The sequence below is a fragment of the Mastomys coucha genome, unplaced genomic scaffold, assembly GCF_008632895.1.
Source record: "Mastomys coucha isolate ucsf_1 unplaced genomic scaffold, UCSF_Mcou_1 pScaffold20, whole genome shotgun sequence".
NCBI lineage: Eukaryota > Metazoa > Chordata > Mammalia > Rodentia > Muridae > Mastomys > Mastomys coucha.
This window is the reverse complement of record NW_022196903.1, coordinates 27,264,281-27,282,901: the sequence shown is the minus strand read 5'-3', so window position 1 is coordinate 27,282,901 and position 18,621 is coordinate 27,264,281. Positions and strand designations below refer to the sequence as shown.

Sequence of the window (18,621 nt, the reverse complement as noted above, 5' to 3'; positions counted from 1 at the left end):
AAAGCATTCATTCATTAAAGGATATTTAACTCTAAGAAAAATGCCTCCCTCACTGGAACCCAAAGGTGCTGATCAGAGTGTAGAGGAAGTCTTTGTACAACTATGTCTTCCTGTGTGTCTCTTAAAGTTTTTAAGGATAAGGCATATAGCCCATTGACAGTACATGGGTTTGGGGAACTGAGCCAACTTCTCTAACCTTTGTATTTCTCACTATGAAACCCAAACACCAAGAGAACCTACCCCATTCTGCTAGTGTGAAGATGTAAGGATGAGGAGATTTTAGGTCAGAACCCAGCACACTGTCAGAGCTAAGCTAAAGTTGTTATCACAGGATATTCCCTGACTTGGACCACACAGCCATAAGGTCCCGCTTCCCAGATCTGTCACTCCTCCTGCCACAAGCCATTAAGACTGAGAAAGAATGAAGTGTCCTGGGTTCTACCATCAATATCTATGTCACAACATACAGTATAGCATGACTTCTCCATCTCCCTCACAGTCAGGGAATAGCCTGTGATAACAACTTTAGCTTAGCTCTGATAGTGTGCTGGGTCCTGAGCTACAATCTCCTCATCCTTACATCTTCACACCAGCAGAATGGGATAGATTCTCTTGGTGTTTGGGTTTCATAGTGAGGAAAACGAAAGTCCGAGAAGCTGACTCATTTCCCAAAAAACCATGTAGCCAGTTCTGTGCAGAATGGTGATTGGAATTTGTAGAGCCTATTTAAATATTTAAATCATTACATTATCTAATATCTTAGGAAGCCTAGTCACTACTCTTGGTTGCCCACTTGACCACATCTTGACTGAAACCCAAGTGGCTGGGCACACCTATAAGGGATTCTTTTCTTAGTTACAGCATTTGAAGTGAAAGTCCCACTAATAATCTGAGGCTTTTGGTGTGGGAAGATACACCTATAATCCAGATCTTTTGAGGCTGGAAGATCTACCTTTAATCTGAGTGACACCTTCTGGTGGTAGCCTACATAAAGGAAATGAAAGAAGGACAATCTTTGCAGGCTTGCTTTTGCTGAGAACGCCATTCCTTTACTGGCATTAGAGTCCTTCTCCTGGATTATGGTCTATTCTGAAGACCAGCTGAGATATCCAGCCTCATGGACTGAATAAATAACTTCTGGATTCTTGGATCTTCCATTGGTAGACAGCCATTGTTGTACTGCCTAGAGCACAGTCCATAAACCAGTCCTATAAATCATATATATATATATATATATGTATATATACATATATACATATATATGTGTGTATGTGTGTATAATTTATAAAATCACACACATATATATACACACATATGTGTATATGTGTGTATATATGTATGTATATATGTGTGTGTATATATATGTGTATATGTATATATATACATACATACATATATATGTGTGTGTATATATATATATATATATATATATATATATATATATATATATTCCATAAGTTCTGCTTCATTGGATAACCCTGACTAGTTCACCTAGAAGCTAACACCACCAGTGTGTAATAAGTGCTGACCAAATGGATATGATGCTATTAATATGCTAATATAACATTTGCATATTATATGAGTTCATTGATGACTGTTTCAGCCATAGACCCCTATGGCCCTGGTGACTTCCTCAATGAATAGCCTCAGTTTTCACATCTGAAGTATGGGAGAAATAATTCCCACAGGCACAGCAACAATGCCAATGGGTTTTGCTGAGTGCCTCAGAGTCCCAAGATCAATAGTGTAATTGCTGTGAAACACATAGGCCATAGTACCGCTGCATAAATAATTGTAATCACTGTGGTCAGTGACAGAGAGGATGGCTTTCCAATATCTTATTCTAAAATGCATTTCTCTGCAGTTAAATTCACGGGCTTTGGGCAGAATGAACATCCCATATAGACAGACACATAGTATTTGTTTTCCTTGCTAGGCACTGAGACACTTCAACTCTAGCACCTCCTTCTCCTCTAGGCGCTCCCTTACTGAGGTCAAAAGTTACCATCTGACTTGAGTGTGTCTTTAGGCCCCCCACAACTGAGGGTGGGGGTGGATATGAGGTGGTCAAAAGAGTCTTTGTAGTATCCCAGCCATCCCCTCCCCCCGGACCCTGGGCCCCCAGCTATTTACATCTGTGCATTCCAGCTCCATCTGGTGATGTCATCCAGGCACAGGGACACCCTTCTCAGTCCCTCAACTTGAAGTCAGAGAAGGGTCCTTCCCTTCAGTGTCTTTGGGGACAGATTTTTGACTGTTAGCCATTCACATGCCTTACTCCAGGGATCAAGAATTCCAAGACGCTCATTTGTGCCAAGTCTAAGCATTTCTTTCTCAGGGTGGCTGCTATTTAAAAAAAAATGGGGCAGAGGAAAACCTACAAGATTGGAGAAGAAAGAGGAAGCATACACATAGTGGTCTATGAGATGGCACAGTGAGACCCACTCCAAGAGGCTCCAGCAATTTGTTACTGGACAGTAACTGATGTTCTCACAATGGCATGTGACAACATCTACCTTTAGACACCTTATTGCCAAGTATAGGTTTGAAACCGAAATTGTCAACTCAAGACTGCAGTTCCTCTGATATGTTTTGTACTGTGAGCCCTACAGTCAAAAATATACCGCCAGGAGGGAAGGATGAGGAGCATGTAAGGAACACTTACTGTGACCCATCATGGGCACTGTGCTGCCTGAGATGCTTCATGAGTAAGATGTTCATGGAGAATTGCTGCAGCACATGAAAGCCATGGATTCTGCCCTGGTTCTGGCTTTGCAAGTCTGTTACCATCTTAAAGCAACCCTCAGTTTTTCAGCCAAGCAGCCAGGTGGCGCCACTTGGACCAGTGTGGCTCACAATGTGTAGCTATCATGTGGTCCTAAGGCCAAGAGGTTGAAGGAGGGAGACTCCTATCCTTTTTTCAGGAGTTGCATTTTCCTCCCACCCTGACCCCAAGAGGTTATCCAATTCTTCACTCCTTTGTCCCAGGTAAACAGACCATTCTTTGCTACACAACTGTGCACACATCTGCTCCTGCAAGGCAGTCTTCATGCTCCACAGAAAGACTGGTGCCCCAGCAGCTTGATGAGGCTGTTGGGAAAGGACCAGAGCAGAGCTCATCAGTGGGAGCAGATGTTGAGCTAATACACACTTTCCTGATGCTCCTGGGTTTATTTATTTCTCAAGGAAATTGCAGAACAGAGCCTAGGGGAGAAGCAACAATTGGTCTCCTGAAGTTTCCCACAGATAGCTGGGAGCAATAGAAGAAGATGAGAATCATGTAGAGCTGTGTTCCTAAGGTTCTTGGTGTTAGGAAACCTGATGATCCTTTAGGGTGTTGAGATATTAGGAGAGGTAAGCTTAGGCGATCATGACAGAGTGTCTTAGAACTCTGGGACCCTTTGGGGGTAGTTTTCATGGTAAACACAGTGTACATGTTCACTAGTTAATTTAGTAAACATCTATTAAGCAACTGGTATAGACTGGCTGTTGACGACCTTTCAGGAAGCACTGTTTTGCTACATTACCATACACATCTTTGGGTCTCATCTAACCAGGCATACTGCTTCAATTCACATCTACATGTTCTTACTCCTAGTGATGAAGAGCATTTCATGAATGATGAAGGGCCATTTCAGTGGCCTAAGATGGGAACTCTGAGTCCCATAGTTCATCAGAGGCCACTCAACACATCAAACATGCTATAAATACTAACAGAAGGCACGATGGTAGGAATATGAATGGGTCCATGACTTGCACTGGAGCCTGGCCCCTGAACATCTGCCCTGAGGACTTTGACCCTCTGGCATGGAAATGGAACATGCAGGAAGCATAAGAGGAGGAAAGAAGTGGCTTTGGAGTCGGACTATTGATAGCTTTTTGCTCGATGCAAACACAGTTTGGGCAGATGCCACATTGAGGAAGTGATGGGAGTGGGCAGGGATGGTAAAAGTAAAAAATCCCTATTAGTGCCCTGGGGTCAGTTCTGGAAGCACTGGTGAACTGGGCAGGTTAAGGGAAGCAGAAAGACGACTGAAGGAATGTATCTTAGTTGGGGTTACTATGGTTGGGACAAAACACCATAACCAAAACAAACTGGGGAGGGAAGGGTTTCTTTGGCTTACACTTCCACATTGCTGTTCATCATTAAAGGACGTCAGGACAGGAACTCAAACAGGGCAGGAACTTGAGGGCAGGAGCTGATGTAGAGGCCATGGCTGGGTGCTGCTTATGAGCTTGCTCCTCATGGCTTGCTTATCCTGCTTTCTTATAGAACCCAGGACCATAAGCCCAGGGATGACCCTGTGTACAGTGAGCTGGGCCCTTATCCATTGATCACTAATTGAGAAAAATGCCTCATAGCTGGATCCCATGGGGATATTTCTTCAATTGAGATTCCTTTCTCTCAGATAACTCTGTGCCGAGCTGACATAAAACTAGCTGGGACAGAAGTGGGTGGTGTGGGGGCACAGATGAAAGGCCTACTGCATCTTGGAGAGACTGGACCTGAATGATTTAGATGGTTAATATTCCACTGTTATTGGGAAAGGGAGGAGGGAGTGGCAAGGGTGTCCAGGAGGAGTGTCGTTTTCACTGGGGTTCTGTTTTAGGTTGGTGACAGCCATATGTAGAAAGGCTAAAGGTGGACATGACAAGGTACAGATGAAGACACAGCTCAGAAGCTTCCATCCTGAGACAGGTCTTTGAACCCAGAGACTAGAGGACCAGAAGTATGAGCAGACTGGCAAAGTGGGGATGTGAAGGAGTCAAACCTGAATGAAACTTAGGCAGGACATCTTTCCTCACCCGGTTCACACCTGTCATATGTCTACTTGGTGCCCAGCTGTATGCTAGCACCTTCTAACTTGAGTTAGAATTTGCCTATTTCAGATAAAACAACAACAAAAAGCAATGGTACAACCAGCTCAGGCAGGGGTCCACCATTTGCAAGCCACTTCCATTTCCCTGTGCCTCTAGTGAGATAGGAGTTCCTGGATTCCTGTAGAGTGCTGAGTGCCTCTCATAGCCACAGCTTGCTCTGGCTCTTCCACATTAGCCTCTTCATTATGGTAACTTCACACACGGCATGTTTCTATGTGTGCTGGTGGTGGACATATTTCTGTGTGTGCACATGCATGTGGACAGAGAGCAAGGTTGAGTGTCAGTCTTCAGAAGCTACTTGTCTTGTTTTTTAAAATAAGATCTCACTCATCTGAAAGCGGCCAAGTAGGCTGGATCCACCTGTCCCACCTGGTCACCACTGGATTAGAAATATATACCACCATGCCTAGCTATTTTTATGTGTAGAGTCCAGGGGTCAAACTCAGGTTTTAGAGTTTCAAAGGTGAATGTTTTATTGACTGAATGATCTCCCCAGCCTCAATTACTAGTTTTTATTGAAACATGATGGTTATCCCTTTACTATATATTTTACATGCTTGGGGATATTATCATATTGACACAGTATCAATAATGATGGAGCTGTTATTATCCTGCTTCTAATATGAGTGAAGTGATGATTGGAAAACTTTGGGCAGATTGTCTCAGTCCACACAGTTCCTAAGTGCCACAGCCAGGATTCCCAGTGCTTGTCCATGGGCTTTACTGCTGTCTGCCAATGTGTGCCATCTTCAGGACGCTGATCTTTCATAGCAAGGATGAGCATGGTCCATCTGCCAGGCACCAGAAGGAGCCAATGCATATAAAGTGTGTGGCAAGGTACCTGGCTTGTGGCAGGTGGTGAATTAACTAACTACCTATTTGTACTCCTTTCTGGGAGTGGGAGCAGTCTGTCCAGGCTCCCATTCAGACAGAAAAACATGAGGACTGGCCAACCAAAGTTTGTGAGGGAAGATTACTCAGGACAAAAGGTGGCTAATAACGCTAAGCTTTCAAACCTGTAAGCCTGTAATGTAAGCTCCTGAGGCATCTCCTAGACAGGTGGAATCAGGGAGACAGTTTTAACATAGTCTGTATTTTAAATATCTCAGTTTGAGCCATTTCTGATCCTTGCTTTATATGAACCATGTCAACTTTGCTTTTCACTTCTTCAGATTCTCCACCTTCTACAGTTGGAGATTTTTTTCTCTGTGTACAACTCATGCACATATGTAGTTCAGAGGCCAAGGTTCCTGAACTTTTTTCTTGATCTGGACAGTGCAGGGGAAAAAAATCTAATGACTGCATAGAACTCATCACTCAGCCCTTTGAATGTGTCTAATAGGAGACCCAAAGGGACCAGCTTTGCCGGCAGTGTTTGGTAAAGTGGATGTGGCGTGGGATTCATGCACATGCAGTGCCTGTCTAATTAATTGCTGTTTACAGTCTTGCTGTTCCTTTTGCATTCTCTTTCTCCTGGCTAGGATCAGGAAATCAAAACAAAGAGCTTCATTGTGCTATTCTGGGGCAACTTAAACAGCATAAACATGGGTGTGGGGACCAGGCCCATTTTCTAAGTCTCAGATCAGGGAGGCACACCACACCATGTAGTAGAATTCACACTGACAGAGAAAGGGCCCAACTGCCTACCAGGGCCTATGTAGGGAAGCTCCAGAACCATCTTGTCCTTGGATCCTTTTCCATCAGTGTAAAATAGGGAAGCCCCACATCGTGAAGGTAAATAAATATGTCAGTGGGTTTTTGCATTCATCCATCCATCCATCCATCCATCCATCCATCCATCCATTCACTCACTTAGCAAACATCTGAGAAGCTACACTGCATGGTTCAAGGGTTTGAGAGATACACCTTAATAAAGGTTTCTGCATTCTAGCAAGAGCTCATACAATAAGCATGAAAACCGAGTGCACTGTAGAGTAAGGCCTAGGGCAACAGGAACTGTGGGAGAAGAAAGGGGGGCAGAGAGGGCAGATGGGAAGTGGCAGCAAGGGACCATGGGTAATTTTTAAAGCAAAAGCCCTGGGGAAATTCAAGGTGAAAGTGAGTGAAGTTTTCTCAACAGATGTCTTTGGTTTGTAGTTTGGTGCATACTGGTAGGGAGTGGGTATGGAGGGCATGAGGGAAGCCTGCTTGGTAGTGAGTATACTTCTCAATGCCAAGAATCAGATGAGAATGTGAGGCTCCAGTCTACCACCATACAAAGCTGGCATCTCCTCTCTAGGGATAAAGAGGGAGTGATGGATCACTTTCCCCAGCCAAAGCCAAAGTACTCAGGTCTCATCTCAGATCGGACTCTGTGATGACCTCTTGTATCCTCCTCCTCCTCCTCCTCCTCCTCCTCCTCCTCCTCTTCCTCCTTTTCCTTCTGAGAGTTAAAAAACCAGCCCTCAACCACTTTTTGTAGAACTATATCAGGGAACTTCCAAAGGCTGTGTTTCAACTAAGACCTGCTTTTTCTTTGGAGACAAAACTTGTGTATATATGTAGGTGTGTTTATGTATATGTACAAATTGATGTGTGCATGTGTAGAATATGTATGTGTGTGATACTGTAGCATTCCATACTAGAGTTGGCTTCTCGGATCATTCATTTAACTATGTCACTGACTCTGGCATTCTGCACTATAGTTTTCTTTTTCTTTCTTTTATCTCTTTCTGTAGCCTGTGTGACAAGATGCTGAAAAAGGTGACCAGGGCTATATCAACTAGCACCTGTGGTAATCAAATGAACAAACTATCCACATAGGATCCGATGGCTGTTGATGTGTCTTCCTGAGAGAATCAGAGCCCTATAGTGCTCCTCAGTCCTTATTCCTTGCCAAGTGCCCTCATCACAACTTCTGCCTCAATGATAAGGCCAGGAAACGGACAGCCAAAGTAACATACTTGAGGCTTCTGAAGGGAAGATCTAAAGCCAGAGTTTTTCTCCTTCCTCCTTGGATACTTTGCTGATCTCTGCCTGCCCTAGCAAAGGCTAACTTTGGAAACTAACTGCTGTGCATTTTATTGTGTAGAGCCTTCTTCAGATTCTGGACACTTGGGAGGCCAGAACTCAGCTCTAACCTAACTTGAAAATGGGGTATACCGCCTGCACTGAGGCATCCTGAGAGGGAGGGCTGGTCAGCTCCCCTATCTGGGCTCCCAGCTAGCTTGCTCTGTGCCTCTGTGTTTGAGATTTGAGGCTGTCCATAGAGACTTGAGCATGGGATGGGGCACACCTCTAAGTTTAACTTGCACCCCTCCCCCTCGCTTGCCAGTTCTGCCTCCATTTCCCCGCCTTCCAGGGCAGGGTGGGGGACATCTAGCTTTTGTACCTAGACACAGCCTAGCATCCAGGCAGGTTTAGCTGTTCGTGGTGAAGCTAGAGGAGAATATGCAGGGAGGGAGGGAAGAGGGGGGGGTACAGGGGTGGCCCACGTCTTCTGAGATGAATGGCACTGTTTGCTCATTAGGGAGATTATTTCAAGCAAGACGGCAGCCAGAACGCTCTAGTGCAAGCATCTGCCTGCTACTGGGAGACGATATTTATTGTTCAATCCTTCAATGGATGTAAATAAACAGCCCGGCCCAGATAATGTTCCAATAAACAAACAAGCAGCTGCCAGGAGCTCCCTGGATGGCTGACCTTTGTGGAGGCCACCCTGCTGATGTTTCAATAGCAGTCTGCCTGGCAGCCTAGAGACTCACTGTGCCAGGGATGGAGATAGGTGCCTTGCTGACTGGTGGATAGGCAGGGGGCCAGAAGGCTGGAAGGACAGGGGCTGGCTGCCTAGAAAGATTCTGGGCTGAAGACTAACTGGCTGGAGAAGGAGGGTAGAGTAGCCTGGTCACCCAGTGTGTGTGTGTGTGTGTGTGTGTGTGCGTGTGCGTGTGCGTGTGCGTGTGCGTGTGCGTGTGCGTGTGCGTGTGCGTGTGCGTGTGCGTGTGCGTGTGTGTGTGTGTGTGTGTGTGTGTGTGTATGTCCTTGCTAAGGAGGGAGTGGAACAGTTCATGCTCAATGCTGTAATAAAGGCTCCTGTATGGACCACAGCGATGTGATGTTCAATTGTTAAGTCCTAGTGTGGCCTCTCCAGTTGTCAATACTGAAGTACATCTGTGTATTTGGTAGTTAGCCCATTACCATCTAATTGTCTGCCTGCCACCTTCTCCCCAGCAGATGTAGCTGTTATAGCTGGAAGCCTCCAGAAACCTGCTCCCACAGCAATTGTTTGACTGGTTGGTCTCATACCACAGCAGATGTTATATATGTTGTCTATCATCCAGGATAGTGGCAGTCCTGCTGTATAGGAGGCATGCCCAGAGTATGGGTAGGAAAGGTAGGAGTATGTCCAAAAGAGCCTAGCAAGTGTGAGGCTGGATTAGAGCTAGGGCCATGCATCTGAGCATCTTGACTTTCTTGGCCTGAAAGAGGCCATATCACAGATTGATGCTTACAGCTCCCGAACATCACATACATAAAGACTATGAAACACACTGGGATATGCTACAGATGGAAGGCCCCTGGGAGATTCTAGTGTATTGTCATTGAGTAAAACCTATGCCTATGGTACCAACAAGAGGATAGACACCAAGATAAATTCTGAGCCAAGTTAGATAGCAAATATAGAATAAGAGTATAGGGTTAAGAAGTCTAGAATAGCATCATCTAATACTCCTCATGGTGGGCACCCAAAATGTAGATGTCCCAAATGAGATGTTTAATATAGGTATGATATACCTCAGATTTCATTATTCAGGATCAGAAGTATATTAAAAACATCTCATTGATAATTTTGTACTTATATGTATATTAATATAATTGTATTTGGGGCATACTAGATTAAATAAAAGTTATAATCATTAACTTTATTAGCTTTTTTTAAAAAGTGTGGCCACTATTAGAAAATTTCAATGGCATATATGGTCTTTCTTAGTAGTTTAGATATTTCTGTTGTCTAATGTTGGTCTGGAATATCCCAGGGTTCCTCTCTACCACAGGAAAGAGTCAGGTACTTAGATCTACTTCCTTTACTACATTTTCATGATGATGTTGAAGAAAATGACCACATTCCCTTGCCCTGCCTCTGATACCCCTTTCATATATTTAGTTTTATCTTCCTGCCAGGCTCTTGTCACTTTCATTAGTACCATCAATTTGGTTCCTTTGGGTTCAGTTTTTCTAATGACCTAAGAGACACACATGGTCAGATGTGCTGTGTTGAAAGCCCTTTGCCATGTGACCTGCTCATGCTATCTCCTATCTATTGTCATTTGAGGCTGTGCTCAGTATTCCTAGTTATATATTGAACAGTTGTTCAGACTGCCCAGAAAGAACCAATAGCAGCATTTGAAACTCCTTTGCTCATGGACCTCATTGGTATGAAGATTGAACTGTTTGAGAGCCAAGCCTCCTGGAAGGCCAGGTTGGAACCATCTAAATTGTACTATACACAATGAATGAGCATGTTACTAGAAGAGGGAACTCACAGAGTGGGGCTATCATTTCCAAAGTTAACATTTCCAGCATCCAAGTTTTCATTCATGATCCCCCATCTTATGCCTTTAAACACTAGAAACTTTATCTTTTCCCACTGCTTAGGTGAGACACCAGTATCATTGTATAAAGTAGCAAGCATTGTTTATTTATGCTGGTACTTCAAAAGTTTTGGAGTACCCTTTATACTATGACTAAAGAGTCTCCTTCCATCTCCATGTTACACTGTCTTGTTGTGACTTAGACTGTTGTTTCTGAGTGGATCTTGAGCTCCAAACATCTGAATTGTGTTACTACCTTACAAAGAGTGGACTGAGAATGGTACAGCCTGTGCTCAGGTAGAGCTGGTCTGTGATGGCTTTGTGACATCCTACTGAAATTCCATCTAACATTGTTAGTTAGCTGAGTGTCCCAGGGGTGTGGGAAGTAAATATTGTCATACTGAGGTCCCCTTTCTTCATTATGCCTCTTAGATTGATCCTCTCTAGCAACTTAGAGTCCATTGTTCGGTTGCTAGAATGTAGTTTTCATTTACTCAATAGTGAGTTACCAAGTACCAGCCATGCACTGTAGTGTATGAGGACTGCACCAGAGATGACATCCACCCTTGAGATTCACACCAGCAGGCTTGTCTTCACCATAACAACTCGTCCGTCACTGTCAGACCATGGAAGACAGAGCCTAATTCTATAGTTCTGTCCCCATTGTTGATTTTTTTTTTGTTGTTGTTAGCCCTCAGAGCTTAGAATCTTCTGCAAGTCTCCTAGTCCCTCCTCTGGATCATGAATTAAAAAAATAGAACTAGTGGCAACACCAGTTCTTTGGGAGTTCTCTGTGCTATTTCTCCATGCAGAAATATATCTTTTCCTGCCAGTTCTTTTCCTAAGTCAGTTCTTCTTCTTTGGTCAAATTGCCTGAGATCCCATGGAGACTCATTATGTTAAAATACCTTTCCATGTGGAGCCCTGTCAAAGGCTTTTGGAAAAACTAAATGGTAAAGAGGCAAGTGCTGACCTAGCAATTGGGAGAGACCTGAGTTCTAGGTTAGCCTGACATTGGCTTCCCACTGAACTTTTGGCAAGACTCAGATCAGTTTCCACTTCAGTTGATTCATCAATAAGATAAGAAGATTAGGCTGACAGTCAACATTATAAAACTTTTATGATCATTAGATGAGAGACTGATCCTTAAAAATACTTTGCAACATTTAAAACAAAAAAACATAAGGGCTCATTATTTTGAAAATTCACAACCTTGTCTTCATTCCTATGCACATTCCTCCCCAAAAGTAAAGACATGCTTCATCTACCCAACCACTAGGGTAATGTTTGCACAACACAAACTACTAGAATGAAAATTTATATTAGCAATCAGATGGAATTAAGTGTTAGGGTTTGAGGTCCAGTGTAAGGGTTCAGTGTAGTGTGTAAACTCGTAGAAACATGGACAGGTCTGGGTGTGATTTCACGTTCACATTCACTGGGCATACAATCTTGGACAGGTTATTTAGCTACCCATGCCTCATCCACAAGCATGGGCAATATTAATATTGGTGATAGATTTGTGATATGTGATTGCCAGACACATTGTCTAGTTCATGAAGAGCACTTCTTATTTGTCTAGGTAGAGTCTGGAGAGCTGAACGCTAGTCCATTCAATCCTACAATTTAGAATTACTTACCAAACAGCCAATTTTATAATAAACTTTTGCTCATATCTTGTGTTTGGTTCTCTCAGGAAATAGAGACATGAGTCCTTTTCTTTCTGTAGTGTATAAAGCTGTGGTCTGGATTGTGGTAGAGGAGAGGAGAGGAGAAAGAGAAGAGATACATACCCAGTTGCTCTCCCACTCCAGCAGAATAGGGAGGGTGGAAAAGAAAAAAGGCCAGGCCTATGAAAGTTTGCCCCATTGGTGTCTATAAGATCTTTGCTTCTTTCATATGATGTCTATAACATCTAGCATGCCACTCTGTCCTAAGGAACAGGGAGTTAGAGGTAGATAATAAGGGATGCTGCTAAGGAACTAAATCTAACTCAGATCAAAAGCGTGGGATGGAACTTAGTTCCACCAGCTTTCCCTATGAGATCTTTTGCCTTCCAGAAGTCCAAGAGAGCCAGAGATTAGCCAGGGTGCTCAGTATCACTCTCTGTTCTCACTCAATGGATCCTCCCAGCTGGCTATGAAGCCTGGTTGGGTCACTGGCCACAACCATCACTCCATCGCCAGACTGGTTTTGCATAAATTTCTGTTTCATTTTGGTTGAGAAAATGTCTGACCAGTGTGCACAGTGGTGGCTCAGCAGTGGGTGCAAACATGGGGCTCTGGGACATCGAGGCATTTCCACTGCAGAGGGGGGCATCACTCTGCAGAGCCTCTGCTGGCTTTCTTGTTATTTGTTTCATGAGTGTAATGGGAAATCAGCAAAGGGGAGCCTTCATTTTATTTATTTGTTCACTTGAAAAATAAGTAGTCAAGCGATCAAACACATGACCACAAAATCAACTAGCATCCAAATTTAGGAACTCTGCAGAAACAAGGCATTTTGGTGATCTGATGCATTATTTGTTACCAGTTGTGGTGTCCCTTTCTATCATTTAGTTCCTCTGAATAATTCTTTTATTCTCCTTGATCTCTTCAGAGGTTGAAAATTATAAGGTAAAAATTAAAAAGGTTACATAATGGTCACACTCAGAAAGCAATGTGTTCTTCAGTTTTGTTATTGAAATCACTAACATTTCCCCAGAGATGCCTTGTGAAACCTTATGTTAGCAGCATATCATCAAGTCCTCTGATCCCATAGCTAGCGCCTATCTACATCCTCAGGAGTGCTTGTCCTAGCTGGCATAGATGGTGCCATTCACATAGGGCCCTGCACCTGCTGGATCTGTGTACTTAAATTTCAGTTGGCTCTAGAGACTTGGGCCAGAGGCCAGATGAGCATTGTATATAGTTGGGAAGTCCAAATCTTTTCTAGGTTTATTCTCAGTGATGGTGTGGGTGGGACATCTCTTCTGGTGATTTCCAGATTGTCTAAAGATTTCTAGGAAGGATTTGAGGGTGGCCCAGGGATTATCATTACATAATCATCTAAGTATCCTTGAAAGGTTGAGGATGGCTCATGTCTGAAGCACTTTTTTTTTCTGTGATTTCCTTCAGTTGAGCCATGAATAGAACCTCCCAAGCTGTTTCAGGACTGATCATCTATTCTAAACCTTGAAGTGTAAGCATCTGGCTTCTATGAACCAAAGAGGATCAGGGAAGTGACTTCTCTCCCAAAACAGAGCAGTGATATCTTGGTAGAATTTTCAGTGACTATATATCCATATATCAAAAACATTTCTGCTAACAAATATTAGCTCTTCTTATTGTCTTTCTTATGTGGGATGATCCTCTGATTTGAAGTTGCCTCAGTTACCCAACCTAGACCCTTCATTGTGATACCAGCCCCATACTCACCTCTAAAGGCCACCACAGCCTTAGTGAACTGATCCCAGGGCATGGAAAACCAGATTCTTTACAAAGCTCAGATTGGTCACTCCCCTTCCTTCTCTGTGAACTTCTATTAGTAGACCACAGCAGACTTCTGCCACTTATGTCTTTGTTTTTGGTCTCTAAGTACCACAGAGACAGAGCTCCCCACCTCTTTTGGCTCTTGGGAGTGTCTCTAGGATGAAGCTGGGCTGTGAGCAATACAAAATCTAAACTCATTGTAGTAGATTGGACAAGATGTCCCTCATGGTCTCAGGCATTTGAATGTCTGATCTTCATTTGGTTGTATTATTTGGGGAACTTTATGGGGTGTGGCTCTGTGGGAGGAAGCATGTCATAGGATGTGGCCTTTCAGAGTGAAATACTTCAACCACTGCTGGTTTATCTTCTTTGCTTCATGTTTATGGTTTGAGGTGTGAGTCCTCAGCCTCCCACTCCTGCCACCATGTCTACCACTTGCTGCCATGCTTCTCTGCCATCACAGATTCTTATCCCTCTGGGACCATAAGCTCAGATAAGCTGTTCCTTATATAAGCAGGCTTTTTTTTTTTTATCACAGCAATAGAAAAGGAACTGATACACTAACCTCACCTTTCACCTTTCTTTTCTCTGCAGATCCGGGTTGATGGGCCCAAAGGCAATGCTCTCCAGTATGAGACTGTGCAGGTGGTGGACTCAGGACCAGTCCTCCGGGACATGGCCTTTTCCAAGGACCATGAGCAACTCTACATCATGTCAGAAAGGCAGGTAAGGCTGTTGAGCTCTGCTCGACATTTGTCTTGCAACTAAATACTAGCCTGTGGCTCCATAGAAACCTACAGGAGGCCAGCTGCAGAGAGGTGATTTGATTTATTTGGCTCAGTGTGTTTCCCTTCAGTTTTGCTGCCTGGGGACTGGGGCTGAGTTTGTTATAACAGGAATGGAAGATTTGAAATATGAAAAACATCCACACATGTAGTACAAATTCACTGGCTTCAAAATGATGACGTGCATAGGCTCAAAGCCAACATTTCCTACTTTGAAGAAAAACACAAGGGTAGAATCCCAAGTTCTTGGTCAGATTTCCCCACACAAAGGATAAACACTGATCAAAAGTCACATTCTTGGTCTGAAGAGGTTTGTGTAATGGCAAAGATTTAGTGTAGTGAAAAACCTCGGTTAGTGTCACAGAAGAGCCAGGTTGATGAAGGTTTAAAAACAGTCAGTGAAGTGAAATGAGATGATGCATCATGTGCTTCAAGCCTTCTTGTATATCTCCAACTTTGTGGAACCTCTAGAAGATTATAAGAAAGCCAAACTGTGAACAGAGAGCACACGGGATGGTTGCTGGCTAAGACTGAAGGACTTAGTAATGTTAGGTTTGGTTCTGGAGCTTAGTCTAGTGCTAAGTAAGTTGTTCAGAGGTCCTCAGAGCAGACAAGTGACCCATTTATAGCAAGCAAATGAAGATTCCCCTAGGCAATTCCATATAATGAAAGGTGTTTCCCATAGTCCTCTAACTCATTGCCCAGAGTGTTACATTCCACAGTATATCACGGAACCCTCAAGTGTGGGTAGGCATTGCTGCACCTCTGCCCTATTGTTTCTAGGGACTCATATTGGAAGCTGTCCATCTAGCTCATGAATATAGATGCCTTGGAACTGAGTGACAGAGGCAGTAGCCATGAGGGACAGCTCTCTCTCTCTCTTTCTCTTATTCATCTTCATTTCTGTGCCTGAACTCTCTAGAGGACCTTACTGACAGAGTCTAGATTGTTCTGCCTGTTCCAACTCCACAGAGTGAGGGAGATGAATTCCACATTATGCCACCCACAGAACTTGTGCATTATGTCCTGGTAGCCCACAGCAGCCCCGCCCTCCATAGGAGCTTGATGACATCTTCTCTCAGTGTGGGTCTCTGGATCTGCCAGCTTCAGCAACACAGAGATTCATTGTGGTGTCTGTTGGAGTCCACTGTGGCTTGAGGATGGTGAAATATTTTGCTCTGGGATTGGATACAACTGATATGGAACGAACAACTGGTGATGAACCCATCTTCCTGTCTACATTTTTTTTCATTTCTGAATGTGATTACCCATTCCTCACTCTTTGCCTAACTCTATGGCCATAGGAGATGGGCAGGAGAATGGCTTTCCTTGATGGAATTGAAATGTTTAAGGAAGCCCAAGACCTGAATTATGGCATTAAACATTTCAACATGCTTTGCCTGATCTGAAACCCAGAATTTCTAAACCTGGCACTTAAAACATGAAAGGAGTTTTAAAAGATGTGAAAACTAAATGCCTAGTGTGAGTTATCAGTCCTCTCTGGCAACTCTGAGTGTGTGCATCCCTCTGCCTTTGAAGAACCCAGCTGAAGACTTATTGTCTCCTTGTTCTCAATGTGCTCCTGTTTTCTCTGGTGTGTTCTCTACCCACTCTGGCTTGGTAAGGAGGCATGCTGGGAACTTGATTATGGCATATGAGACAGGAAAGGAAGGCAGGAATGAGAAGGCTACTTGTCCATCCATTTTGGAATTGCCTTTCAGCGGGATGGAACATGAAAGCCAGAGGTTCCATTACCTTTGTCAACACTAGTGTCCAGTAAGTTGGTGGATTCTTTGTGTACACATTGGTTAAGGGCACAGGCTTTGTACCACAACATCTAAGTGTATTAGTTACTAATAACTACTATGGCCATATCCCTGACAGGAATAGCGTAAAGGAGATTTTATTAACTCATGGTTCAAGGGATATAGTCCATCATGGTAAAGAAGACTAGAGTGGTTCAGTTCATTGCAATTGGAGCTCAGAGTGGCTTGTTTATATTGGAGTATCAAATAAGAAAAACAGAACACAGGCTAGATGTGGGGTTAGGTTATAATCTTATTTTTATTAGATATTTTCTTTATTTACATTTCAAATGATATCTCCTTTCCTGTTTTCCCCTCTGGAAAAAAAAAACTGTTCCCTCCCCCTCCCTCTGCTAACCAACCCACCCTCTTCCCCTTCCTGGTCCTGGCATTCCCCTACACTAGGGCATAGAACCTTCACAGGACCAAGGGCCTCTCTTCCCATTGATGACTGACTAGGTCATCCTCTGCTACATATGCAGCTGGAGCCATTAGTCCCACCATGTGTACTCTTTGGTTGGTGGTTAGTCCCTGGGAGCTCTGAGGGTACTAGTTAGTTCATATTGTTGTTTGTCCTAAAGGGGCTGTAACCTCTTCAGCTCCTTGGGTCCTTTCTCTCGCTCCTTCCTTGGGAACCCTGTACTCAGTCCAATGGATGGCTGTGAGCCTCTACTTCTGTATTAGGTGGACACTGGCAGAGCCTATCAGGAGACAGCCATATCAGGCTCCTGTCAGCCAGCATCCCATCAACGTAATTCATTATATAAGCAAAGGTTATAATCTTGAAAGACCTTCCCCTAGTCATCCTTTTTTTTTTTCTTTACTAGCTTGGCCCCATGTTCTAAAAATTCCAGAACTTCTCACACCAGCACTACCATCTGAGGGCCAAGTATTCAAACACATGAGCCTGTGGGGGACATTTCACACATAAACTGTAACACTGCACATCAACCCCCACTCTTCTTTTTGCTAAATGTAGTATCTAAGTTCTGGAAGCCATAAAGAATCAGCATCCTCTACTTTCTAACAGCCAGAGCTCCAAACAAATAGTGACATGACATATATAGCAAGCTTAGCCATGAGGTTAATCCCTGGATTTCAAGGCAAACCTTCCCTGGCTGGCTGGTGACCCTAGACACTTTGTTTGAGTTCCATCTTCTGGTTTTCTTTCCCTTAGAATGTGATAAAACACTGAGCAAAAATGACTTTAAGGAGGAAAAGGTCCTCTCAGTTTGCAGGTCACAGTCCACCATTGATGGAAGCCAAAGTAGGAGCTAAGGGTGTGAAGTGAGGCAGAGACACTGGAGGAATGCTGCTTACTGATTTTCTCTCCATGGTTTGCTCAGCTGGTTATCTTAGGCATCCCAGAACCTCCTGATGGTGGATGGCACTGCCCACAGTGGGCTAGATCCCTATGCACCAATCCTTAACAACAACATCAACAACAAAAGCCTCACAGATATGACCATAGGTCAATCTATTGGAGGCAATCCCTCTGTTGGGTTCCCTCTTCCAGGTAACTCTAGTTTGTGTCAAATTGACAAATAATCTGCACACTCCCAGTCTTGGCTTTGTCGTCTGCAACCTAAGAGTAACAGTGGTGAACACCTTCCCTTGAGAGCTTGAATAGCCCAAAAGTAACGTGTACTAGTCTTCAGATTACTATTTTTCCCTTCATGAGAATAAATACCTAAATATTCCTAAAGGATGTGAGTTAATAATGTGAAATTCTAAGGAGTTAGTCCTGGGATCCATGGCTTTTTCCCAGAAAGCCTCAACTAATGTGTATTTGAGGACCCACAAACCGTATGGGCCCTATTGCGTCATCCAACTCTGCTGTCTTGACATAAAGCTGCCGTTGATAACATACAAATAAATAAATGGCTGTCACTGTGCACAGTGCTACTTCGTTCATAAAAATGTGTAGCAGGCAATAATTTTACAAAACTTGAGTCAGTCCTTCAGTGGCAACACATTGAAGCATTCCCCTAGCATTGATACTTTGGTGGAGCTACTGTGTGAAGAGGCTAAGAAATTCAAGAAGCAAAGATGTCATCTATGAGCATCAAAGCTTAGAAAAAACTGGCTGTCTTTGGATTATTGTTTCTAAGGTCCCTCAACATCGTGGATTTCCAGTCACCTCTGTGGT

The 18,621-nt window shown here is 43.6% G+C and overlaps 1 protein-coding gene across 2 annotated transcripts in view; it reads left to right on the top strand.

Moving 5' to 3' along the window:
* Plxna4 (plexin A4) overlaps positions 1-18,621 on the top strand; it is a 445,847-nt gene that overhangs the window by 267,585 nt on the left and 159,641 nt on the right. For both annotated transcript variants that reach the window (XM_031381450.1, XM_031381449.1), the window contains one exon: positions 14,477-14,608. In XM_031381450.1, coding sequence (XP_031237310.1) covers positions 14,477-14,608 — 132 coding nt within the window. The remainder of the gene's footprint in view (positions 1-14,476; positions 14,609-18,621) is intronic.